General features: G+C 40.1%; 1 protein-coding gene across 1 annotated transcript in view; it reads right to left on the bottom strand.

The window, feature by feature from the left end:
* Window positions 1-12,639: 12,639 nt before the first annotated feature.
* Window positions 12,640-27,518, bottom strand: part of LOC139164944 (desmoglein-2-like) — a 35,886-nt gene continuing 21,007 nt past the window's right edge. The window contains exons 9-15 of the mRNA XM_070747692.1: window positions 27,064-27,326; window positions 26,242-26,384; window positions 24,265-24,486; window positions 22,885-23,112; window positions 20,628-20,767; window positions 17,648-18,004; window positions 12,640-15,413 (exon numbers count right to left, since the gene is read on the bottom strand). Of these exons, the coding sequence (XP_070603793.1) occupies window positions 14,448-15,413; window positions 17,648-18,004; window positions 20,628-20,767; window positions 22,885-23,112; window positions 24,265-24,486; window positions 26,242-26,384; window positions 27,064-27,326 (2,319 nt within the window). The 3' untranslated portion in view covers window positions 12,640-14,447. The remainder of the gene's footprint in view (window positions 15,414-17,647; window positions 18,005-20,627; window positions 20,768-22,884; window positions 23,113-24,264; window positions 24,487-26,241; window positions 26,385-27,063; window positions 27,327-27,518) is intronic.

Here is a 27,518-nt window from a genome sequence, read left to right as displayed (position 1 = left end):
TTTGATTTTTTAAAACATTGAAGATGTTAAATACTTTTGCTCTGTTAAATACTTCAACCCTATCCAAGGCCAAAAGTATTTCATTTATGTGAGAATTCAATTTATGATCCGTTAATCTTCTTTAGTTGGTGCTTAGCAACAGACTTACAAATGGAAGCCTAGATGCCAAATTTATATTTGTTTATTTGCTTCTTGCACCAAACTTAATGCTTTGTACGAGCACTTGATATTTACGTATTCCTTGTCTTCCTAGAATTAAGAACAAGCTACAAATGAGCTACACAAGCTATTATCTGAGTTTTGACCATGTGAATGTAGAGATGCTACAACAGTCATAACTTACTTTTTCCACTGCCACTGTAATTTAAAATAATAACTAAGTGAATGGTGGTGATTGACAACTACCTGTACTAGAGAAAAGCTACATGAATTTTAATATGTTTTTTTCATACATCATGTTAAAAATAAAACTATAGATCCAGGTCATTACTATTTTACCCACTGAAATGAATATGCACAATCAGTCTTGTCCAAATATTACATTTCTAAAAAGCATTTCTAGAGTTGCAGTGAAACTTTTGCAACATTTGTTTGAAAGCAATAGCTCTGCCCTATCACAATAGTATCAAAACGATTCAAATGCAATCTGTTTTTTGCCTTCCTTTTAAGAGAAGATGCAAGGAAAAATATTCTCTCAATTGCAGCATTATTGATTGGGGTTATTAGAGCAAGGGTAAAGATGGCAAACTTTGTACCCAGAGAAGCAAGAGGGGAATTGGCTCTTAAGGGGAGAAGCACAGCATGGCCCCAGTTCCTCACAATGGTCCAAGGGGCATCTGCCTTCTAGCTGATAGAACAACTAATTGATTAGTTGACCCTAGGATGACACTCCTTGCAGCATTTTCTTGCCCAGACTCTTGGTGCCAAAAAGCCAGAGAAAATGCCAAAAGGCCAAATGAATTTTTGGAGATCAACCAAATTGACCCCCTTCCCCCAAATTTCCAGAATTTTGTATTTAAAAAGCCAAGCTGGCAATCTCTGGTTTGAGATAATTAATACATGTAATGTGACATATGTTAATCCATTCACCAATGCAATGATGTGTTTTTCGCATTCAGTCAGGGGTGGGCTACTGCCCGGGCCGGTGTGGGGAGATGCAGTGGGGTAGCAAAAATGGAGTTCCATCCCAGAGCACCCAATTTGCACTGAAAGAAGTTGAAAGAAAATGCAGGAGGTCCTGCATAAGCCATGCCCACAGTGTGGTAGCAAAAATTTTGGTAGCCCTTCACTGCATTCAATATATCTTTTGCAAATTGCCTGCCTCTATTGACAATCCCCAATTCCTACATTTCTTAGCTTTCTTTCTTTTTCCTGGCCTTTTCTTGTATTACTTCTACCTTCAATTGTTCTCTCATGAAGATATTTCTTACAGTGGATGCCATGCACTTATAATCCATAAACATTTATGCAGAATGAATTTGTTTATTAAAATGAATGAGTTTAAATGATCTTGTTTAATGTTACCTGAGTCATGAGCACAGCAATTCTTCTTAAATGTATTGTAATATAAGCTTTCCGAAGCACAAAGTCTGAAATACTATTTGCAAAGGCATAAAGTCAGTGTATTTTAATCTTAACACAAGTGACCTTCAAGAGCAAATTCCAAATATATGACCAGTGAGTTAGAACTAATTTGCAAATCTTAAACAGTGTTACAAGAGGGTCTGAAGCTAATGTACAATAGAAAATAATTATCAATTCTTAAGAAGATCTATGTATATACAAATGAGTCTGAACTGGATAGGCATAACAAAATTGACTAGAAGATATTGGTTGTCAATTAAATTCCCCAGAACCAACTCTTTTGGAGATAAATCAACTGATGGGAAGGAATTCTTCCAACCTGTTGTGGTTAGCTCTGGCCCAGCTCCTGCCCCAAGGACTGTGGATGTGGGGGAGACATCCACATGCTGCAGGCCTGTTTCCCCCCCCCCACCGGTGGAATCTGCTGATGAAGGCTCCTCTTACCAAGAAGACATGAGTGACAGGGAGGAGGAGTGTGGGGCAGACAGCTCAGAAGGAGATCAATTATCCAGCTTCTCCTTGGATTCAGAACAAAAGTTAATGATACAGCCACGCATGCGGAGAGCGATGCATAGGCAACAACAACTGAGAGATTATTATCAAAGAAAATGAGGCCACCTGTGGTTGGGTGGGGCTGTGGTAATTAGTGAGGCTGCTATAAATAGCAGCCTGTGGGTTTGGCCATTGTGGAGGATTATCTGATCGTTGTGTTTCGTGACTGGTTTACTGACTTTGACCTTTTGTGTGCTGATTTCCCCCCGCTTTGAAACTAAACCAGGCCAAAATGTGTTTCACTTTGTGAAAGAAGAAGGACTGTGAATTGCCTCACAGCTGCAAGCTAAGTATCACAGAACTGATAAGGGACTTGTACAAATTACCAGTTTGTTTGGAGACGAGTGCTCTTTGCTATACCAAAAGAGGGCTTGGTTTAAGTGAATTTTCATTATAAAGAATATTGTTTTGAATTTTCAAATGTGTGTGTGTCTGAAATTTGTATCTGTGAATTTTTGGGAGGATTCTACTAGAGAGCCCGACAGAACACAACCTGTTTCCCCAAGTGATTGGTAAGAGAGGAAAAACTGTAGTCCAAATGGAATCTATGGTTATGTATGTGGTTGTAGTTGTATACACATCTTGTGGATTTACATTTGGCTTAGTAAAGTTATAGATCAACGATGGATTTTCTATTTCTTGTTAGTATGGCTATGTTTGTTTTAAAAAATGGTTGCTTTGGGAGATACTAAATCTTAAAATAGAAAGTGGCAACTTATGCAACTGAGGGCCAAAGTTCACATTTTTGCGATGGCCACGGCTGCAGTGGGTGAAAAAAATATATGGAGTCACATTCAATTATTTTCTCCTTTGGTTTGGAGTTGAGGGAATTTGGATGGCTGCTTTTAGGTTCGTGTTACATTTTTAGGTCCAGATCATAATTTTGGGGAACCTTGCAAACAATGTTCAGCAATCGTTGCCTAAAAATTCTGCAAGATAAAGATCATATGTAGTGCTGAGCAATGGATACAAATTTCTTAGAAGTAAGAAAACCACATATTTTTTTCTTGTTGCAGACAATAACAAAGCTGCAAGATAAAAACAGTGCACTGGGTCAGACAAATTACATATCTATTTTTGTTTAGTCAACAAGCAGTCTCATAGCTGCCTTCGGAGAATTCATAGACACAGATAAGAAAAGTATATCCCTCCTTGCTGTTATTTTCCAGCCGTTGGCAGTTAAGGTAGCTTGGTTCTGATTCAGGAAAGGCTAAACAATTGTCAGGACCAGCAGTCACTGATAGCTGTACGCTCCGTGAATTTTTCCAGACCTCCTTTAAAACTAAGTACAGTGATACCTTGTCTTACAAACTTAATTGGTTCCGGGATGAAATTCTTAAGGTGAAAAGTTTGTAAGACGAAACAATGTTTCCCATAGGAATCAATGGAAAAGCGATTAATGTGTGCAAGCCCAAAATTTACCCCTTTTGCCAGCCGAAGCGACCGTTTTTGCATGGCTGGGATTCCCCTGAGGTTCCCCTCCATGGGAAACCCCACCTCCGGACTTCTGTGTTTTTGCAATGCTGCAGGGGAATCCCAGCATCGTAAAAGCGAGTGCTTCACTGGCAACGGAGGTCCAGATGTGGGGTTTCCCAGTGAGGGGAGCCTCAGTGAAATCGCAGCATCGCAAAAACACCAAAGTCCTTGAAACCCCACCTCCGGACCTCTGTGTTTTTGCGATGCTGCGATTTCACTGAGGCTCCCCTCGTTGGGAAACCCCACATCTGGACTTCCGGTGCCAACGGAGCGCCTGTTTTTGTGATCCTGGGATTCCCCTCATGGGATTTCCCTACAGCATCACAAAAATGCAGAAGTCTGGAGGTGGGGTTTCCCAGCGAGGGGAGTCTCAGGGGACTCCCAGCAGTGCAAAAACGGGTGCTTCGCTGGCAACGGAAGTCCGGAGGCGGGGCATCCCAGCAATGGCGGTGGGTTTGTAAGGTGAAAATAGTTTGTAAGAAGAGGCAAAAAAATCTTAAACCCCGGGTTTGTATCTCGAAAAGTTTGTATGACGAGGCGTTTGTAAGATGAGGCATCACTGTATATTGAGAGAACAGCTGACCTGGTGCCTAAAATGGGAATAGAGCCCAGAGTTTCTTTGCTTTTAGTCTGGTGCTTTAACCTCTATACCAAACACATTCCCAAAATTGAATGGAACATCACTCTTTATAGGTGTGTGTGTGTGTGAGTGAGTGTGTGTGTGTTCCATTGAATCAATATTGACTTCTGCTTGGACAAATCCTTTCAGTTTTCTTTGCAAGATTGCAGAACTAGAGCTCACAGTTCCAGCCTGGTGTCTTTAACCATTGCACCAAATTGTCTCTTTTCCAATAATGTTAGAGCAACTGTGATACAGTGTTTTAAATATATAAGCAACAGTTTGAAATAGGCTGGCCCCAATATTTAGATACAGGTAGTCCTCGATGTACGACCACAACTGAGCCCAAAATTTCTGTTGCTAATCAAGACAGTTGTTAAATAAGTTTTTCCCCATTTTATGATCTTTCTTGCACAGTTATGAAGTGAATCACTTCAGTGGTTAAGTTAATGGTGTGGTTGTTAAGTGAGTCTGGCTTCCCCATTGCTTGTCAGAAAATTACAAAAGGGGGGATACAGGTTGTCCTTGGCTTATGACCACATGATCCCAAAACATTTCAACCATGATAAATAAGAACCAGTGGCCAAGCATCTGAATTTTGATCATGTGACCATGGGGATGCTGCAACAGTCACAAGTGTGAAAAATGGTCATGTCACTTTTTCACTACTATTGTAGCTTTGACCAGTCACTAAATGAATAGTTTTAAGTCGAGGACTAACTATATTTTAACTGCTGGTTTTGGATGCCAGTTAAAAGCTTGGAGTCTTCTTATTTCAACTCTTCTCTGTTTTTACAAGGAAATATTGTTCTCTTTTCCTCTCAAAGGCTGCTGAAACAAATCAAAGTATTAGTTTGGTCCTTTAGTTTCTTTTTACTTTTCACATTTCTTACACATGCCCCCTCCCAAGTGCTTTTTAAAGAGGCAACTGGTTTTTCTTTGAAATAATATTATTATTATTATTTATTAGATTTGTATGCCGCCCCTCTCTGTAGACTCGGGCAGATCACAGCAATGATAAAAACAATATACAATGACAAATCTAATAGTTAGAATCTAAAATAACAACAATACATTTAAAAAGTCTAAAAACCAAGAAACCCCAATACTGTATATAAAAAAACATACATAGAGTCATATAGTGTGGTAATTGCTCCATCTGGTGGTGTAAAATAAGAAACACAAGTGTGATCTGTATTAAAGCAGTGATGGCAAACCTTTTTCTGGTTGCGTGCCAAAAGTGTGTGTTTGTGTGCTCCAATGATATTACCCTCATGTGCCAGCACTCACAATGCAATGCTTGCCGCACCTGTGCATGCATGCATGACAGCCCCCCACGCATGTGCACTTTTCCAGACATGTGCCACCTGCACAATGACCCCCCACCTGTTTTGGCCCTGGAAAGCCTCCTGCACCAAACTTGGCCAGCGCGAACAGTCTGAAACTTGCTCCTCATCCTCCTGCCAGCCTTGTTCTCTGGGCAGCATCCTGCATGGCTGTTTGCGCTCAATGTTGGTGCCTTAGACTTCTCCTAATGGAGCATTCCCAACTGTTGTGGTTAGCTCTGGCCCAGCTCCTGCCCCAAGGACTGTGGATGTGGGGGAGACATCCACATGCTGCATGCCTGGTTTGCCCCCGGTGGAATTTGATGATGAAGGCTCCTCTGACCAAGAAGACATGAGTGACAGGGAGGAGGAGAGTGTGGCAGACAGCTCAGAAGGAGATCAATTATCTAGCTCCTCCTTGGATTCAGAACAAGAGTTAATGATACAGCCACCCATGCGGAGAGCGATGCATAGGCAGCAACAACTGAGAGATTATTATCAAAGAAAATGAGGCCACCTGTGGTTGGGTGGGGCTGTGGTATAAATAGCAGCCTGTGGGTTTGGCCATTGTGGAGGATTATCTGATCGTTGTGTTTCATGACTGCTTTACTGACTGACTTGTTGTGTGTGCTGATTTTTCCCTGCTTTGAAACTAAACCAGAGCAAAGTGTGTTTCACTTTGTGAAAGAAAAAGGACTTTGAATTGCCTCACAGCTGCAAGCTAAGTATCACAGGACTCATAAGGGACTTGTACAAATTACCAGTTTGTTTGGAGACCAGTGTTCTTTGCTATACCAAAAGAGGGCTTAGTTTAAGTGAATTTTCATTATAAAGAACATTGTTTTGAATTTTCAAACGTGTGTGTGTCTGAAATTTGTACCTGTGAATTTTTGGGAGGATTCTACCAGAGAGCCCGACAGAACACCAACCAGCTCACCTCTTACCCTTACCATAGCCACAGGGGAAGTGGCAATTTGAGAACTGCCACTGCCAGGCACAAAGAGATGGGGGCAGCAGCAGGGGTGGGCAGCAGGCAGGACAGGATGGAATGCCGTTCCACCGGAGAAAATGAAGATGTTGTGCACAGCTCCAACTGATCGGCAGCTGTCACTTCCTGGATTACTGGTCTCAGCTCACCTCATCTTTTTTCCCCTGCTACTGCTGCTGCATCTGTGCTCCTTGCTTTTTTCCTCTTTCCTCCTTACTGGCCTCAGATGAGCTTCCCTCTTTCCTGTCTGGCTCCCTTCCAGCCTCACATGGCTCCTGCAAACAGAAGGTGTGGGTGGAAGCAGCGCTGGCCTAGCTACCAAGCCTGAAGTGAGGGGGTGACCCAGGAAGGAGACCATGGGAAACATGAAGCAAATTGTCACCCCAGCAAGTGACACTAGTAAGGTGGTAAGTCGAGGACTTAACAGTTCATTTGAACGATGATAATTGTTCAAGCTACTCCCACCTGATCACATGGCTGGCAAGCCACTCCTACCCAGTCATATCAGTGATGGGGTCCTACGGGAATGGTCAGGAACGCAGGAGCTCCAGCCCAGAGCACCCAATTTGCACTGAAAGATGTTGAAACAAAATGCATAAGCCACCCTCACAGTGTGGTAATAAAAATTTTGGTAGCCCATCACTGAGTCACATGACCATTAAGCCACACCCACAAAATAAGCCACACCCACAGTGTGGCAGTAAAGATTTTGGCTGCCCATTACCGGGTGGCAGAACAGCAAGCTGGAGTTCCCCCACCCTCCCTGCCAGAGGCTTTTTTCCTTTCCAGATCAGCTCCAAGCAAGCGGTGCAAAAATGCATTGCTTGCTGGGATCTGGTTTGGAAAGGAAAAAAACTTAGCCAAATTAGGCAGGACTCACCCCACCCAGGTTCCTCTGAATGGGTCTCCCTACATAGCCTCCCCGCTGAACCAGCCCAGTGTTCGGCCACCCAAAAGGACCCCTCCCTCCAATCTCTTCCGAGTGCCCGCACTTTTCTGCACGGAGAGCCGAGAGCACGAAAAGCGCTTCCCCTCTACTTGCATGTTGTTACCAGCTCTGCATTCCCCCAAGATCCCTGCTATCTGGAGCCACTGGCTGCTGCATGGGTGCAGAAGTGGGTGAAGAGCCTGTGATAGCATGCAGGTAGAGGGGAAGAACTTTTTGTGCCTCCATCTCATTTGCTGCTTTGAGAAGCTTGGAGGGCAAGTTCCTTTGGGGTGGGCAATCAATGTTGGGTCACATAATTCAGCATGGAGGCTATGTAGGGAGACCCGTTTGGAGGGACCTAGCTGGGGCAAGTCCAGTGAAGGGCTACCAAAATTTTTACTACTGCACTGCATTTGTATCTATACAATAGGGGAAAAAATTGAAAACTTACATCTTCCCCTATCCCAATTCAGATTGACAGTTTTTTTAAAAATCTTCTGATACCCAGCATCTCCCTTTTTTATGACAAGAGATTATTTTTGAACCAGAGAATCGTAAGTCTGCAAGGGATTTTGGAAGTCTTCTATTCCCACCTCTGTGCTTAAGACAGGAGTCTTATACCAATCTCAAATGGTTGTCTATTTTTGAAAACCTCCAGTGATGAAGCACTCACAACTGCAGGAGGCGAGCTATTCTATGGATTAATTGCTCTTGGTATGAAAAAAAAAATGTTACTTGTACCTTTCTTTGAAAAGTTTTCACTCATTATTTCTTGTCCTGCTCTCTAGTGTCCTAGAGCAGTGTTTCCCAACCTTGGCAACTTGAATATATTTGGACTTCAACTCCCAGAATTCCCCAGCCAGTGAATGCTGGCTGGGGAATTCTGGGAGTTGAAGTCCAGATATATTTAAATTGCCAAGGTTGGGAAACACTGCCCTAGAGAATAAGTCAAACACCTCTTTTTTGTGACAGCCTTTCCAGTATTGAAAAAGAGTTATGTTTCCCTGATCCTTCTCTTCAATATGTGAGACATACCTAGGTCCCTCAACTGTTCATCATATAATTTATTCTCCAGATCCTCAAGATTCTTTGATCAGAACTGGACATAACATTCCAGTTGTGTTCTTCCTAGCACTGTGTAAAGCGATACTATCACATCTGATGATACTATCACATCGGATGAAGGTGGTGCCATGGATATTGCCTATCTGGACTTCAGCAAAGCCTTTGATACAGTTCCACATAAAGAGCTGATAGATAAATTAGTGAAGATTGAATTTAATCCCTGGATAGTTCAGTGGATTTGCAGCTGGCTGAAGCATAAATATCAGATGGTTGTTGTTAATGGTGAGTATTCTGAGCAGAGCCTGGTTTCAAGCCGTATGCCACAAGGTTCTGTTCTGTGCCCTATTCTTTTTAATATCTTTGTGAGTGACATAGGGGAAAGTTTGGTAGGGAAGGTTTGCCTATTTGCCGATGACTCTAAAGCATAGTTCCCTCTAAGCTGAGCAGTGAGCAATCGCTCACTTAAAAATCATCATCAACTCAGAGTTTTCCAAACCTGCCCAGAAGCCGAGAGAGAAAGAGTGAAAGGGAAGGAGAGAGAGAGGAAGAGAGGAAGAGAGAGAAACAGATAGAAAAAAGAGAGGAAGGAAAAGAGAAAGAAAAAGAATGGGAGTAAGGAAGAGAGAAAGAAAATCAAAATCTAGTTTGAAACTAGCTCAACTATTTAAGTGGCATTTTGATATTGATAGAGTTGCCCTATTATGAGCTCACTGTTATAGACACACAGTACAGTATTTTATTTTGAAATTCTCTGAGGCAAAACAGGGTGGGTTTTTTATTTATTTATTTGTTTGTTTGTTTGTTTATTATTTCTGTGCCGCCCAGTCCCGAAGGGACTGCCGCTCAGACACTATACTTTTCCGCCCACCCACCCACCCCAAAAAATTAGAGGGAACACTGCTCTAAAGTGTGCAATAGGGTTGATATTCTTGGAGGCATCTGTAATATGGCAAATAATTTAGCTTTACTAGATAAGTGGTCAAAGCAATGGAAACTGCAGTTTAATGTTTCCAAATGTAAAATTGGGTAAAAGGAACCATCAATCTGAGTATTGTATTGGCAGTTCTGTGCTAGCAAAACTTTCAGAAGAGAAGGATTTAGGGGTAGTGATTTCTGACAGTCTCAAAATGGGTGAAAAGTGCAGTCAGGTGGTAGGAAAAGCAAGTAGAATGCTTGGCCGCATAGCTAGAGGTATAACAAGCAGGAAGAGGGAGATTGTGATCCTACTGTATAGAATGCTGGTGAGACCACATTTGGAATACTGTGTTCAGTTCTGGAGACCTCACCTACAATATATTGATAAAATTGAATGGGTCCAAAGACGGGCTACAAAAATGGTGGAAGGTCATAAGCATAAAACTTATCAGGAAAGACTTAATGAACTCAATCTGTATAGTCTGGAAGACAAAAGGGAAACGGGGGACATGATTGAAACATTTAAATATGTTAAGGGGTTAAATAAGGTTCAGGAGGGAAGTGTTTTTAATAGGAAAGTGAACACAAGAACAAGGGGGCACAATCTGAGGTTAGTTGGGGGAAAGATTAGAAGTAATGTGAGAAAATATTATTTTACTGAAAGAATAGTAGATGTTTGGAACAAACTTCCAGCAGACATTCATTCATTCATTCAATTCAATTTTTATGCCGCCCTTCTCCTTAGACTCAGGGCAGCTTACAACATGTTAGCAATAGCACTTTTTAAAACAATGCTAGGTCTGTCCGGGTCCTCATTTTACCCACCTCGGAAGGATGGAAGGCTGAGTCAAGTTGGTAAATCCACAGTAACTGAATTTAAACATGCCTGGGATAAACATATATCCATCCTAAGATAAAATACAGGAAATAGTATAAGGGCAGACTAGATGGACCAGGAGGGTTTTTTCTGCCATCAATCGTCTATGTTTCTATCTCATTGGCTTAACACTATCCCTCTGTTGATGCATGTTAGGATGCACTGGTGTTTTTGGCAGATCAACACACTGTTCCTTCCCACTTATGTGGTGGCCCATTAAAACACCTAAATCTCCCTCAGAATTACTGTGTTGACCCAAATATCACCTATTCTATATCAATATATTTGTTTTTCCTGTCTAAGAGCTTTACCTTTCTCACTACTAAACTACATCTTGTTGCATAGGACTCAGCTTGAGCCTATCTTGATGTATTGAATGGATAGGTGCTCTTTTTCTGGCTATTGTTAACTCCAAAACTTTATTGCTTCCTGTATTTATCTAGTTTGTAGGAATGTGACAAAAAACATTTTCTGGAAAAAATCCCATAGACAATTCTTAAACAAGCACTCCTTTTCACATGTCCTCAGAAATACATGTACTGTAAACAAGTTCATTGTACAGTAATACCTCGTCTTACGAACTTAATTGGTTCCGGGAGGAGGTTCGTAAGGTGAAAAGTGTGTAAGATGAAACAATGTTTCCCATAGGAATCAATGGAAAAGCCAATAATGCGTGCAAGCCCATTAGGAAAATCCAAAACATTAAGGCTTTAAAAAAAAAAGCAGGGGGGGGCAGACTTAGCTGAGGCGAACGGAGTGGGGGGAGGGACGGCGAGAGGTGGCGAGAGATGGCAGTCCCAACGAAACAAGGCGAAGAGAGCCTCTCTTGAGCTCCATGGGTCTTTCCCTCCTGTTTTTGCCCACACCTTTCTCCTCTTGAGCTCCATGAGTCCCTCCCGTTTTTGCCCACCCAGTTCTGCTCATTTTCCCCACACCTTTCTCCTCTCTTGAGCTCCATGAGTCTTTCCCTCCCATTTTTGCCCACCCCATTCTGCTCATTTCTCCCACACCTTTCTCCTTTCTTGAGCTCCATGAGTCTTTTCCCCATGCAGTTTGGAAGAGGTAAGTTTGTTGCTGGGATTCAAAGCAGCGCTGGCAAAAATGAAGGGAATCAAGGAGCCTCAGGGAAATCCCGGCGACTGCTCGGGTTCGTAAGGTGAAAATAGTTCGGAATAAGAGGCAAAAAAATCTTAAACACTGGGTTCGTATCATAAAAAGTTCGTATGAAGAGGGGTTCATAAGACGAGGTATCACTGTATTTACTCCTCACTGTGCACTCCCAATTAAAACAGTAGGATTTAGGTTCAAATAAATATACATCACATCATACAATTCATGTAAAATTCTCCTGTCCCAGCATCCACTTTGTCATCCAAAGTTCATATGAATTCAACTCTATGTCACAACCCTTTCATTAATCATTAACAAGGTGTTCAAGATAGTTTGTTCCTCATAAATGCAAATCTGTGACAAAGGCAAAACCCGGTTAAGGCTACTGCCCTAAACTCATTTGACGCAAATTTACATGGCATTTACTTAATGCCAGCAGTCTCCAACTTGTGTGGCTTGATGGTACAGCAAGGAAGAAAGAGAACTGAGCGAAGTAGATGGCAGGCTGACGCACACATGCGCACATGTACAGGCAGCTATTGCATGAGTGGCAGGCCAGTGCTCACACATGCCGCTCATTGCATTAGTGGTGGACTGGCGCACATGTGCCTGTCAACCCACTTCTCACAGTCAAGCTATGTGAGGTGCATGCACATGCTTGTGTGGCCCAACTCTGAATAGTTCATGAGCTGGGATCTGGGAACCCCTGCTCTATGCCCTTGATTTCTGAATCACCACCATGTAGCACAGGGGTGGGTTCTTACCTTGCTTCTGGTTCACTTCCTCCCACGCCGCATAGCCATACCTTGCCGAAAATACCCCTCTCCCCAAAGCCAAAACCAAGATGGCAATGCACGCGCAGTGCCGGAAAGAACAAAAAAGGAAACAAATTAACCCCCGACCCAAATTCTAAACAAAAAGGTGGTGGCATCCACAGACTGACACTGACAGAATGGGTTCTGTGATGTCACCATGACATCACCAGTGGTTTGCTACCGGTTTTATAGAACCGGTGTAAACTGGGAGGAACCCACCTCTGATTTAGCAGGTAGGTTATTGTTCATTGCGAAACTTTCAGTAGTAGTTTACTACTGAAGCTTACCAACTTACAGTGCTTACTAATAATTGGTTGAAATATTAACAGCAAATTGGATTTAATATGCATACTAACCCTATGAATTAAAAGAATTACAAAACACATAGTTTTTTGTTTTATTTCAAATTCCATTAAAAAAAGGCCAGCACATCCATCCCATTCCTTGACTACAAAACTAGTATTTAAATAGCAAAGTTGTTACATAAAATGAAAGCTAAGAATCCTGAAATCATTACTACATTTTGAAATCAAGCAGGTTGCATTCCCATACCAGATGAGAAAAATATGGCAATAACCGTAAGTCCATTGTGGACTACTGAAGTGGCTTAACACAGAATCATATACAACAGCCATAGACAAAACTATGGATTTAAAAAGGAGAGAGAAAATGTAAAATAAGCAGACATCTAATTCCCTTTATATGTATGCCTTATTCACTCCAAAAACGTAAACATATGCATTTATACTTTCTTCTCATATTATTCAACAGATATATGTACAAAAGTAGCCAACTCAAATATGTTATGGTCATTATTTATATTAAGTCTTCATAAAGAGTATGAAACAAAAAATATATCCATAGTACAAAAATATCAGAGACCTCAAGTTTGAATTTTCTCCTTCTCTTAAGATCAATAAAACCATCCTACATTGGATACATTCTTTAAAATTTAACCAGTCTCCAGTGGCTTACCATGCTTCCCTGAAAATAAGACCCAACCAGAAAATAAGCCCTAGCATGATTTTTCAGGATGCTCGTAATATAAGCCCTACCCCCAAAATAAACCCAGATCATCTGCCAGACAGACACATTTAGTATCATATTTCGCGGAAAATAAGACCAAACCAGAATATAAGCCCTAGTGCATCTTTTGGAGCAAAAATTAATATTAGACCCAGTCTTATTTTCCAGGAAACACAGTATTTCCTATTGCTCAACACAGAAACCCATATCACATGCAAAGAGAGCAAAAGATAATTTCCGTATTTTACAAGCACATTCCACAGGCTGATTCTTATCTAATAAAACCACACTTCCCTGCCTATTGGGGTGTGGCTTTTGGGCAGAAAAGGCAGCTGAGTGCAAAGCCTAATTTTTTTAAAAAAAATAGTGAACATTTATTAATTTTTAAAAATTTGGCAGAAATCCTAAGATTAACAAATGTTAATTTTTGATGTCATGATTGTGTGATATATAATATCTGAACCAACCATACAGATAAACTACTGCATCTCAAAAAGGATATATAAATACAAGAAATAAAATGTTTTGCTCAGTTTCTATTGGTAAAGAATTTATAAAAATCTATAGAGCTATTTTTTTAAAAAAAAATGAGTTCCATTCTTTTTAAAAATATATTTCTGAAATCAATTTTGCTAAACTGAAATATATTCAAATGTGTTGCTATATAGATACAGTACTATATTGATGAAACAACAAATTTAGTGAGTTTATCAGAAAAAATATCAAAGTGTATTTAGGTTCATGGTGCAAGCCAGTAGAATTTGCTGCATAATGTACACTGAATTAACTTCACTAGAATTTGTTGCATAATGAATATTGAATTAACTTCAATTGGATTATCAACCAGACTAATATATATATTGATTTTGGAGTCATACAGAAATTAATGTTGTTCTTTCAATAAACAAGATTCTTTTCTAGCTGCATAAGTGTGGGGAGTATCTTGCAGGAACTCTTTAATAGAGCTATCTTATGAGTAGCTTCTCAAAAATAAATCCTGCATTGTACAATCAGGAATTGCACCTAGTATATGGTTTTAAGGTTGCATCCTTGTGGATTGTTAAAAAGCATTGTTAGCCATTTGAAATAACACATTCAAGCTCTTGAGAAGGCAACCAACCAATCCTACTAATGGTAAATAGTATGCAGTGACGGATGGAAACCCACCTATGAGCGTGTATATTGGACAGAGCTATATTTTTTTTGGACTGTTGAGGACTTGCTTAAGGTTGAGCCTGTGGAAAGCCCTTCCCGTGGGCTACTTTGGTTAAAGAAAGAGTCAGAAATTAAAACCTGTTCCTGCCTCTCGTTGTTAGGAAAAGTGCCTGCTTCGGTTGTGGCCCGCCTAACAGGAGTTGGTGTTACGACTCTCTCTGTTATTACTATATTCTGCCCTTCTGACAGATTGGGGATGCTTACAGAAGCCTTTAAGTCAGAACTAGGCACAAGGACTCTCTCCCTTTCCCTCACAACAACATACTTTGAATCTGGAAGGTCTGGGAAGACGCCAGTTGGCATTTCTAACACATCCTGCAAGTTAGAAGCAGGCGCAAGGACCCTTTCTGTCACTACCACATTCTCCTTAAACTGAGGGTCACGGATGACTGTTGATGGCAACGTCCCATATGATGTTTCTGTCACTACAACATTGCTGCTGCTGCTGCTGCTAATCACAGGCTCTGGGATTCGCTTCACCGGCTGGAGGTTAGATTTAGTTGTAACAGTCGATTCAGTCATTGTCTTCTCAGTCATTGTTCCTAAACCAAAGCCTTTCACAGGTTCAGATAGGTTGTAGACGGCCCCTGACGAATAAGCATGTTCGGCATTCACTGCAGCCTGCTGTTGGGAGTACTGTAGACCGGATCCATTCATTGCAGGGTTAATTGTATCTTTCTGGCTGTGAGAGCTGAACTGCTCTGCTTTTAGGCCTGTGTGTTTGCCCGTGCAGATCTCAGCCAAAGTCTTAAATTTGTCTCCCAGGTCATCCAAGAAATGTTCATCAAAGTCACCATCAATAAAGCTACAGCAGCCAACTGAACCATGAGGAGAATCTTGCTCTTCCTCCTGGGAGTAAATGAGTAGGCAGTCTTTGGCAGGCTGTTCTTCATCCTCATCAGCAAAAGCATCAGCTTTCTAAAATGTGGAAGGAAAAAAAAAAGAGCAATCACATTTCAGAAATTACCATTTTTAAAAATCTATAACGCTTAGACCAGATTAGATTAGAGTTACATAACACTTTCATATTACAGAGCTGCTAACATTCGTACTCTGAACACAAGAGAGGTTCCATGTGGATGAAAAGAACAAGATCTCCCCATTCGTATTTTGGCAGCAAAAATCCAGGACAATAGATTTTAAAAGACCAGTTTAGTCCCTTGCATGGTTACCTCATAAGATTTCCTGTTTTGAATTTTCAAATGTGTGCGTGTGTCTGAAATTTGTATCTGTGAATTTTTGGGAGGAGTGTACCAGAGAGCCCGACAGAACAGTAAGTCACCTTTATTTATATATAACTAAAAATATTACTGGTAATCATGACAACCAGTGATCTGGAGGTAGGGAGGAAGAGAATGCTTGAGAAGGCTCCTTCAGCTTGATTTTCCTCAAATGTTTTGAGCTACTACTCTGACTTCATCCAGATAGAAAGGTCAATAGGATGTGTAGGATAGTGGTTTTCAAGAATGATTGAAAAGACCATGGAGTGAAGAACTGACAATAGAAGAGCTGAGGAGAAAGTAGAAACAAGAAGAGTGGGACTCCCATGCCTACGGAACTGAAACATTTACGTTGGTCTTTATTCAATAGGATAAGAAAACTGAGAAGACCATGAATTTTGGGCATGTTTATATTGACTGTCTAATTGAACTCAAAATTATCAAAATAGTTACAATCAGAAAACATTTCAAAAAACCTGGAGCAATTCATGGAGGGGAGGGCCAGATTCACATGCAATACACCTCAGAGGCACATTTTTAGTTTCCAACAATAAAGAATAGAAAAAACTTCAGACCCCTCTCAGAACTACTTGGTTAACTGTTACAGAAAAATAATTAGGTGACCAAAGCTTTAGGATTTGAATCATAAGGAAATATGGTTATATCAAACATGAGGGGAGAAATTTGAAATTTGATAAGCCTTAATAACAAAAGATAATTATCCAGGACACTTTTTTAATTTTTATATCTATATTTATTTTAATTATTTTGACATCAGCTGGTTTCTTTTATATGCTTAGTGTAGGATCCTTTTTCATATCATTTGTGTAGATGTCATGTTTAAATCCCCTTTCAGATAGGTGTCCGTCTTGCCAACAAAGCTTGTTCCATACATCTTTTAAACACAGTCTATTTATTTTTTATTCATAATTATCCTTCAGTTCCCCACCTCCACAAAAGCATGCAAAGCCAGGCTGAATGTTTCAAACCTGTCCCACTCACTCTCTATCTTCCCAAACAGATTTTTTTAATGAAACCAGTTAGCCTCCCAAGGAATTGGTTTACAGTCCCCCAAATGGAAAGAAGACGCATTTCCCTGCAACAAAACTCACTCAAAATCTATAATGATAAATTCAACAAGATTAATAACACCCATTGTGATAGTTCGCTCACATCCTGCGCAAATAGTTATGGACTCAGAGGATGCAGAGATTGTGGAGGAGCGAGGCAGGCGTCCTGTATTCCTGGCACCTGAGAGTGACAGTGAAATTGATGAGGGGTCAAAGTCAGAACAACTAGGGCCTTCTGCACTTCCTGGCATGAGTGAGTCAGCACTTCCTGTTAGGAATGACTTTGCATTTTTTGCCATGAATGACTCAGGGAAAGAGAAGGAGCCTCTTCTGGATGCAAGAGGCTGGAAGGCATCTAGGACACAGCAATGGTTGGCTAAGAGAAGAGTCACTCATGAATAGTATACTCTCAGGGTATTTAAGAGTGAGCAGAGCTCCGCCTAGGTGCAGAGAACAACGTGTTTCATTCTAGCAACTAGTTCATGTTATTTCAGCTTGGGTTCTTAGCTTTTTGAAGATCTCGAGAATTCAAACTCACTCTCTTGGATGTCTCCATTTCTGAATATTATTTCCAGCTGGGTAATTATTCTCATGCTTATCTACTACTGGGACTTCAGCCAGCTGATAAGATTCTTTAAATATTTCGGCAAAGCCGTTTGAAAGACTTTAGTTTTAATTTGAACAAACTTGAACTGTAAATAATTCTTGTATGTAGTAAACCCTTTATTATTGAAAACTGGTGGTGTGCATCTGTTTTCTGGGGGAGGGGCTCGGTGCTAGAACGTAACACCCATGTTACTATATATCATCAAAGGATAGAAAGTTCTGATCAATAGAATGAATTCAGAAAGTAGACTCTTACCTCATTGAAGTAACCCCATAAGAATTCTTCATTCATGATCATGCCATTATCCATGGCAAAAGTTCTGCCAGCTCCTAACAGCATTGTCCCACCTGCTGTCAAGCCCGCCCCTTGTCTGCGGCCGAATGAGGCACCTGCAAATTCTGCCTCAGAAAGAAGAGCTTCTCGCTCTTCCCTATGCCATCTCGTGATTGTGTTTCTGCTTATGTTCTGCTCCTTGATTGTAGTGGAGAAGCCATTCCCTACTGCTGCTCCTGCTCCTGCTGCTCCTGCTCCTGCTGCTCCTACTCCCGTGACTGCTGCTCCACTGCCCACATATTTTTCTGATCCAGAGGAAGTAAGGACGTTCAGGATTGCCTAACATCAAAGGCGACAATTAAAAAGCAAAGGTGGGTGTCAAAGGTGCAGCAATGAAACCATGACAAGAATAGCTTTGCTAGATTGCTAAGTGAATTTGCTATAGGCATAGTTTGGTACTTGTTTCTCAGAGAAAAAGGAAAGGTTTGTAATACACCAGCAGGAAATCCAGGGTTCTATTAACTGTGGCTACGTTGTAGGACAGGGGTGGGTTCTACTTACCTTCCCCCATTAGTTTGCATCACAATGGAAATGCATGTTTTACACGCGCATGCTCTGTTCATGCACGTTCCCTCATGCAATTTTGCTTCCATGCATGCTCAGTCCACCCAAAACACAGCCGAGGAGCTGATCAGCTGGGCTTCGGTAGAAGGAATAAAGTCAAAACCAGGGCGGTTGGAGGGAGGGCCTTTTTTCAAGCAGCAGAAAAGGAAAAAACTTCAAAAAAATAAAAATATTTTTTTAAAAAAAAGATGGTGGCACCCATGGACTGGCATCAACTGATCCAGCACAGTGAGTCGCCAGTGAGCTGCTATCAGTTCAGGTGAACTGGTCCAAATCAGGAGGAACCCACCTCTGATGTATTACTGTATTATTATTTTATTATTGTATTATTAATATGTATTACCATTATTTTTCACACTTTTCCTATGGTATTACCTACTCTTGTTGGTACTGTATATTATCACTATCACTTTATTGGTTGTATTTTATGATTTATGATTATATCTTGCAATTTATCATTTTGCTGCTTGTATGTATACTGAGAACTTATCTACTGGAGACAAATTCCTTGTATGTCCAATCACAATAGGCCAATAAAGAATACTCTACCAGGGCCACCCAGAAAGTAATGCACCCCATTTTTTTTCTCAGCCTACAATACAAATGCGAAGCTTTAGATATGCATTATTTGAATTGTGTTTGTAAATTTTGCATTTCTTCAGACAGATAGTATAGCTGCAGCAGTGTTTCGAAATGGCGTCTGTAAGTGATGTACATTACAAGCAGCCTGTCGTCATTGAATTTCTCACTGCAGAGAAAGAAACTGTTAGAAACATTCACAAACATTTGTGTACAGTTTGTGGAGAATCTGCAGTCGACAGAAGTATGGTTAGTCCCTCGGCACAGCTGAGGATGACGAAGAGGTGATTCGCACACTGCAGAAATGGCTTTGTGACCTGAGCAAGGAGTGGTACCGACAGGACATACACTCCCTTGTCTCTCGCTGGAGGAAGGCCAGACAACAGGACGGAAATTACGTGGAAAAATAGGGAGTGTAGAAGAAACATCATTCTTTCTTGTGTGTAAGTTTCATTGTGTTCAATAAATAATTGTTGAAGAAAAAAAATGTGGTGCATTACTTTCTGGGAAATCCTTGTATATCAGAGATGAAATCCAGCAGGTTCTGACAAGTTCTGGAGAACCGGTATTGGAAATTTTGAGTGTAGTTCGGAGAACTTGTAGTGGAAATTTTGAGTAGTACAGAGAACCAGCAAATACCACCTCTGTCTGTTCCCAGAGTGAGGAGGGAATGGAGATTTTACAGTATCCTTCCCCCACCGCGCCCACCGTGCCTACCAAGCCACACCCACAGAACTGGTAGTAAAAAATTGCTGCTCTATATTGTGTATTCCTCCCAAGCCCCTTCTAAAAACAGATGTTTGGAGAACAGTAGACAGAAATAAATTTGGAAAAGCACAGCTTTGTGAAGGTACTCCAGAAAAGAAAATGAGAGATAGAGAGAATCACTTTCTTACATGCTGCTTATATGTTGATCTGAAACTAATAGGACATTCTTATACATCAACATTCTGCAGTAAGGTTGGTTTGACGTAAGTTTCAGTAAGTATGATTATGTCTGCAATCTAAATCCAGTGTGATTCAAATGGGATTTGGTCAACATATTTTTGACTGCATAGAAACATAGAAGACTGACGGCAGAAAAAGACCTCATGGTCCATCTAGTCTGCCCTTATACTATTTCCTGTATTTTATCTTACAATGGATATATGTTTATCCCAGGCATGTTTAAATTCGGTTACTGTGGATTTACCAACCACGTCTGCTGGAAGTTTGTTCCAAGGATCTACTACTCTTTCAGTAAAATAATATTTTCTCATGTTGCCTTTGATCTTTCCCCCAACTAACTTCAGATTGTGTCCCCTTCTTCTTGTGTTCTTGTGTCCCCTTGTTCTTGTGCAGACCTGGGAAATTCACATTGCTATAGATCAGGGGTAGGCAAAGTTGGCTGTTCTTTAAACATGTGGACTTCAACTCCCAGAATTCCCGAACTAGCATGATTGGTTCAGGAATTCTGGGAGTTGAAGTCTACAAGCCAGAAGACCCAACTTTGCTTATCTCTGCTCAGAATCTTAAGAATTCTGGGAGTTAAAATGCACAAATCTTAAAGATGCTGACTTTGAAAACACTGCCCTAGATATGTTAACCCTTTTAATTTCCTCTTCCCATTCCCAAGGAATGGGAAACTGAAGTTAGGGAAAGAAAAGCCAAAATACAATACACCAGCCCCCCCCCCCCCCAACTTATGGACTGGAGAATTCTAGGAGTCGAAAATCACAAGTCTTAAAAGTTGCCAAGTTTGAAGACCTCTGAAATATACCTTATCTTCAGGTGCTGCTCCTTCACTGTTCCAGTTACGCAACATTTCTTCACTGTTCTCAGGTATAGCTACAAATCCTTTTCCACCGCCTGATCCAAAGCCTGACCCAAAGCCACAAGCCAGCAGTAAGAGAGGCACGACTGCAAAGGAACACAAGAGCAATAGTGAGCAACAATATTAGGGGGCAAAAAATATTAAGTGTATCTGCATCTGCAACCGGATCTATTTCAAACATTTCACATTTCCCAGAGAGATGAATCACTTGCACAATGATAAACAGACAGATTTCCAGTTCAGTCCTGATCTTTCTTTTCTACCAACTCAACATTTCAATGTGGACAGAGCACCAGAGCCGGGGTGGCGCAGCAGGTAGAGTGTTGTACTGCAGGCCACTGAAGCTGACTGTAGATCTATAAGTCAGCGGTTCAAATCTCACCACCGGCTCAAGGTTGACTCAGGCTTCCATCCTTCCGAGGTGGGTAAAATGAGGGCCCAAATTGTGGGGGCTGTTAGTACAAGGTACATGGTTGTTAGGGATTGCCATTGTAAATTGCATATTATACACTTGTACCAAACTTGTACTTAAAGAGTTAATGTGTACTCAAAGTGTTAACTTGTACTTGAAGAGTTAATATTCAAAGCTGTTTCGTCACTTCCTCATTGAAGCTATAAAAGCTCATTATTCTGCTCAGTCACTTCCTTTACCTTTGCCTGAGATGGGGGAGTCGTGTTTAAGCTTTGTGCTTGTATAAGCTTCGTGCTTATTATCTATATTGTATTTTTGCTTTGTGCTTCTCTCTTGTAATTGCTCAGTGCATACTATATGCTGGCTCTGTTAAAAAAGTGCTATTGCTAACATGTTGTAAGCCGCCCTGAGTCTAAGGAGAAGGGTGGCATAAAAATCGAATAAATAAATAAATAAACAAATAAATAAATTAAGCACTATCATCAGAAAGAAACCTCTATTTTTTTTTAAAAAAAAATATCTTGCTTGATTTTAAGTGAGTTTTATATATTTAAGTTTGCAAACAATCCAGAAGGGTAAGATACAGAATGTGTTGCTAAGTGTAAAAACAAGCATCTCAAAGCCCTAACATTTCCAAAAAGTAAATATTTGTATATTTAGTAGTAGTAAGATTAGGTCACAAATGATTATATATGTGTATACTTAAACACATTCTGCCCTAATCTGACCTATGGAGGTTTGCAAGCTTCTTAAGAAATCCATGGAAAATTTAAGCAACAATCCAAGTGAAAGCAGAACACCAGCTCCTAAAAGAGACAGGAAGAACCAGAATCCCCCCACCTCCCACCATGTTTCCCCCAAAATTATGACCCCCCCTTAAAATAAGATATCCCCCCAAAATACCATTTCTTCTGATTAAGGTTAGGGAGACAGAGCTGGAAATTAGGTAAGACAACAAGTGGAGCCCCGTCTTGCTCTAAGTGCCCCAAAACAATAAGACCTCTCCAAAAATCAAGCCAACCGCTTTTTGGGGGATTCAAAACAAATTTATTCATTTATTTATTTATTTATTTATTCATTCATTCATTCATTCATTCATTCATTCAATTTTATGCCACCCTCCTCCTTAGACTCAGTGTGGCTTACAACATGCTATTGCTTACAACAGCAATAGCACTTTTTAACAGAGCCAGCATATCGCCCCCACAATCCAGGTCCTCATTTTACCCACCTTGGAAGGATAGAAGGCTGAGTCAACCTTGAGCCGGTGATGAGATTTGAACTGCTGACCTACAGATCTACAGTCAGCATCAGTGGCCTGCAGTACAGCACTCTACCTGCTGCACCACCCCGGCTCTTAATATTAGGGTCTTATTTTGGGGGAATCATAGTAACATTTTTATGCCCTTTTAAATGTTTTCTTCCACATTGTATGCCACACAAAAATTGAAGTTTTGAAATTTATGTATTTCAGTAGAAATTAATTATGGTTGAATAATGTCTACAATATGTATTTTTCAACTGAAATGATAGATTGGCAAGTCCTCATATGAAGGAGCCTTTGTGTCAGAATTCTGCATAGTGTAAATCAGGTGTTAAGATTAGGGGTGTCCAACCTTGGCAACTTTAAGGCCTGTGGGATTTAACTCTTCAGAATTCCCAAGCCAGCATGGTCAGTCAAAGTCCCCAAGTCTTAAAGTTGTCAAGGTTGGACTGCCTTGCTCTCAACAGTACAGTAGAGCAGGTCAGACACCCTGTTATAGACATTATGAAATAATGTTAAAAGCTTACGGAGTAGCAGCAAAAATGCCAAGATCATCAGTGCAACTGCAGCAGGACCCAGGAAAACGGAGGAGCTGATAAGTCTACTATCGCAAGCAATGCCATCCTTGCAATCACAAACGTTCACCTCCAGTACTTGTTGCTCAGAACAGCTGAAACCTTGGTTATCTTTTATTAAAAGAGCAATTTTGTAATTGCCAATTGTCACATCCTGGGGTATAAGCTGAGCTCTGGACCCTTTGTGGGGAAGAAGAAAAACAACAACATTGTTCAGCAAGGAAAGGAATGGAATCAGAAGATTTGCTACTTTTTGGGTTGTCATTCTGATACTTAAAGCAGTCTTCTCCATTCTTGCAAGACTTTAACTTCCAGGATTCCTGATCATTGATAGGAATTCTGGAACTGATCTAAAGCTTCCTAAGTGGACAGTTTGATTTCATAGAAGTTTGATTTACTTAGAGTTATATTGTGTTGTTTAAGTGTTCCCTTTATTTTTTGAGCAGTGTATATATCTAGATCAGTGATGGTGAACCTATGGCACGGGTGCCACAGGTGGCACGCGGAGCCATATCTGCCGTGCCGTGCCCTGTTGCCTTCCTGTTGCCCTAGCTCAGCTCCAGTGGGCATGTGTGTACTGGCCAACTGATGTTTGGCTCTTATAGAGGCTTCTGGGGGGATGGGGAGGGCGTTTTTACCCTCTCCCCAGCTCCAGGGAAGCCTTTGGAGTCTGAGGAGGGTGAAACACAAGCCTACTGGGCTCACCATAAGTTGGGAAACAGGGTGTTTTCAGCCTCCAGAGTGCCTCTGGGGGGCAGGAGAAGCTGTTTTCGCCCTCCCCAGGCATTGAACTATGGGTGTGCGCATGTGCAATAGCACGCATATACACTCTTTCGGCACCCAAGGGAAAAAAAGTTCACCATCACTGATCTAGAGTCTGTAACTATTGCACAATGTTTTGGAAAACTGCACTTTCTGAATAAAGCAATAGTTCTCTAGGACATTAACACATTACTTGGTAATTACAGTGCCACAATATATTTATGGCTGTTCAATCTATTCAAGGGAATTCAATTAATCATGAGAAGAAAAAAATTCCTAGCTGTGGTGCTTGAAGGTTTTGAGCTGCCCTCCTAAGCCTACTTCTATTTTATTTTGCAACTGGTGCTAAACACATTGTCCCCTCTCATTCATATATACCAAAAACAATCCCTCCACTTGTTTACAACTGGATCTGGTCTAATCCACAATGAAGCAGCACCCCTGACTTTGACTGCCAATTCCTGAAACCAAGAATTGAAGCAGAAACCAAGCCGCAAGCTCTGCTCTCATAAAATCTGTAGCTTCAGAGCTATTCCAATCTCTATAAAATGTGGTGTGACTCATACTTACCATCTATCTGGCCAATTCTCCATTTGTCTGACATTTTTTCATCAATGAACATGATAGTGAAAGGACCACCATTTGGATGTCTATCTCGATCTTCAACAGTGATATTCATATACTTCATATTAGTACAGAAAATTGTTCTTGGAGTCACCAGAACTGGGCAATGATCATTTTTGTCTTCAATCTGGAGAACGATAGTACCCGTAGCTGTTTTTGGAGGGTAGTCTGGAAAGCACAAAAGGCATATCCATTTTTATAGAAACTGATTAATTGGAAACTTGTTTGCTTCTTTAAGCATGTACAAGATTTTAAATGTGAATCCAGTGGCTGAATTATGAGAACTTTACAATTCTCTAATTTGCATAGTTGAATTGACTGTAAAATGTAACACATACTCATAAAAATTGTGGGGTTCATTGGTATGCAGATAGTTTTTGACCTATGACTGTAATGGAGCCTGTAAATAGTGGTACCCATTGAGACAAATGTTCCTTAATGGACTTTGCTTAACATTCATAAGGGTGAAGCAGGGGTGCTTCAGCCACTGTAGGTTTGAAACAGGGTTGTATATTGGGTGTGTGTGTGTGTGATTGTTGTAACCTCAAATGGCCATTAAGTGACTGACCATATCTCAAGGATTACCTGCAGTGTTACTTCACCCTTGGAGTCTCAGTCGTTAATCAGAAAATTATTTAAAAAACCAGCCTCAGATTGGATTGTGGGTGATGTTAGATTTGTAGCTTTCACTGTACAGCACAATGCACAAGCTTTACTACAGCCTCTGCTCCTGTATCCACTTAGTACTAAGAACATGCCAGATATTCCACATAACATAAAAGGTGTACGATTGCATTATCGATTTATTCAAAGGGAAAAGTATCTTAGCATTCCAATAAGCAGAATATTGTGATTATGATTGTGCAAATGTGAAAAAACCAGTCTGCTTTGGTCCTCACAGAAGGAATTCACCTGACAATACAATGGCAGATGACCAATAAACTCTAAATCTGCCTTGGTTATAAGACAGAAATTAATTTGCTTGCATCTTTCCTGTTTTGTGGACATTGGATGGCTACCAGAAGAGTGCAATTTAAGAAAAATGGAGTGAGAGGTAGCATAGATGGAGAATGGAATTTACACTTCTCTCAATCATTTTCTGCACAAACTTAGAAATCTGCATTTTCACCAAGAATGGAAAGAAAGAAAGAGAGAGAGGGAGGGAGGGAGAGAGAGAGAGAGAGAGAGAGAGAGAGAGAGAGAGAGAGAGAGAGAGAGAGAGAGAGAGAGAGAAAATAAAATAAATGGAAAGCTTGAAGAAATTTCATAGTGAAAATCATTCCAGGCATTGATATCTCTGCAAGGTAGCTGGAACATTACCCTACATTAAATCTTTTTTCTAATTTTCAATCTAAGGTAACCATGTTAAAGTAAATTACTCAAAACTAATTTATATTTTTTCTGGGTTACTGGAACCTAATCTTGATACAGAAATGATCATATTTCTGGTTTACCGTGTCAAGAGTTTTAAATGTTGTATAATCTTAATCATATTTGTTCATCTAAACAGTTCATCTAGGTCATTTGTTTGGCTGTGGTTTGATGAAATTAAGACCAATTACTTCATAATAGGAATATTGAGTTTTTTCATGTTTTCTCTATTACACTTGCTGACATTTTGCCAAAGCTTTTTGAACCACCTCCCCTCAATTAAAAAAAAAGAGATAAGAGGAGTAGGGGGTATGATAGATAATTAAAAATTATAGTCTCCTACTTGTTTTCTAATTATTGCAGGCAGTTTTGGTGGGTTCTGGAATTTAATAAAAATGAACTGACGTGAATTTGGCATGAGTGAAATGCTGATAATTTTCAAGAAAGGAAAGAAAAATGTAGTTAAATTATTTATTGTGTATTCCATCAGATCTTACAACTCTTGGTAATTAAGAACCATTATAAAGTATAACAAAAATATTCACAACGTACCAGAACTTATGGCCAAAATTGTTGTAGTGTAAGTACCATTGATGACATAGAATGATTCATAGTCTAGGACTTTACGTAGTCTGATTTCAGCTGTTTTAGCATTTATTATCAACAAATTTGCAACATCACTTCCTTTGGCATACCTGTGTAAAATTTAAATATATGTGAAAATAAGTATATAAATCTGAGATTAAACATACATATGGAAATTATATACTTCTTAGGAGACATACAATACTTTTATACAGCTACATATTATATTTCTATTCATTGTTAATAAATAACAGTTACATTTTAATACATTTATTCTTGGTTTATTTCTAATCGTGCCCTGTTCAAATCTCTAGCCAATTCACATAACAAGAACAGCTTAATGGGACAACCTATCAGAGGTTGGCCCAATAAATGATTTCTGAACTGTTCTTTTACACTAATTCTAGTTTGCTCAACAATGTGCAAGACCGTGCTTTAAGATGACATGTGAACATTAACATTTCCAGTATTTATTTATCAACCACATTTGTATGGCTGCCCATTTCACAAGAAGGAACTCTGGAAGGCCATATAAATATGCATGTACCTATGCCATATTAATACTATATGTTTATTATCCAAAGCTGTCACTGCAAAGACATTTAAAACAAATGGCACTGGGAAGCATTAAGCATAAATTGCATCTTTCTTTTCCTCAAACATGAAAGGATATTGACAGCACATAGGAACACAATGTTCTCCTTCTACAGTAATTCTTGACTGTTGTGAGCTGCCAGAGTCATTGAAAGTTGAGAGGCCTGTAAGTTTACTAATAAACAAACATCTTACGTGATGCGTTCTGCTATTTTTTGAGTGTCTTCATCATAAGCTTGATAGCTTCCAATAATTTGGTTTATTTTCATTGTTTCAGTTGTCTTAATCACTAATGTTTTGGGCTTAAACACTGGGCCTTCCCTCACATTTTCCACATTAATTTTGACAGAAATTGGTTTCACTTGGGAAACTTGTTTAATAATTGTTTTGTGATATGCTGCTTTGTTAGAAACTACTATCTTCAGGTCCATTGTCTGTAATTCTTCATAATTTATTTCCTGCAGAGAGAATGAAAAAAATGTAATTTATAATGCAATTTCCATTTATGCACTATCCTTGTGGACTCATGGTGAAAATTTACTATTGCAACTTTGTTATTGGAACTATTGCAATATTATTTGCTATGAAATATTCTTGAAAATTCATTCAGAGTCAAGACTCTTGTCAATTTAAAAAAGAGCAGAAAAGGC

The sequence above is a fragment of the Erythrolamprus reginae genome, chromosome 3 (genome assembly GCF_031021105.1).
Source record: "Erythrolamprus reginae isolate rEryReg1 chromosome 3, rEryReg1.hap1, whole genome shotgun sequence".
NCBI classification, from domain to species: domain Eukaryota; kingdom Metazoa; phylum Chordata; class Lepidosauria; order Squamata; family Dipsadidae; genus Erythrolamprus; species Erythrolamprus reginae.
The sequence above is the reverse complement of the archived record's forward strand: the minus strand, read 5'-3'. Positions and strand labels throughout refer to the sequence as shown.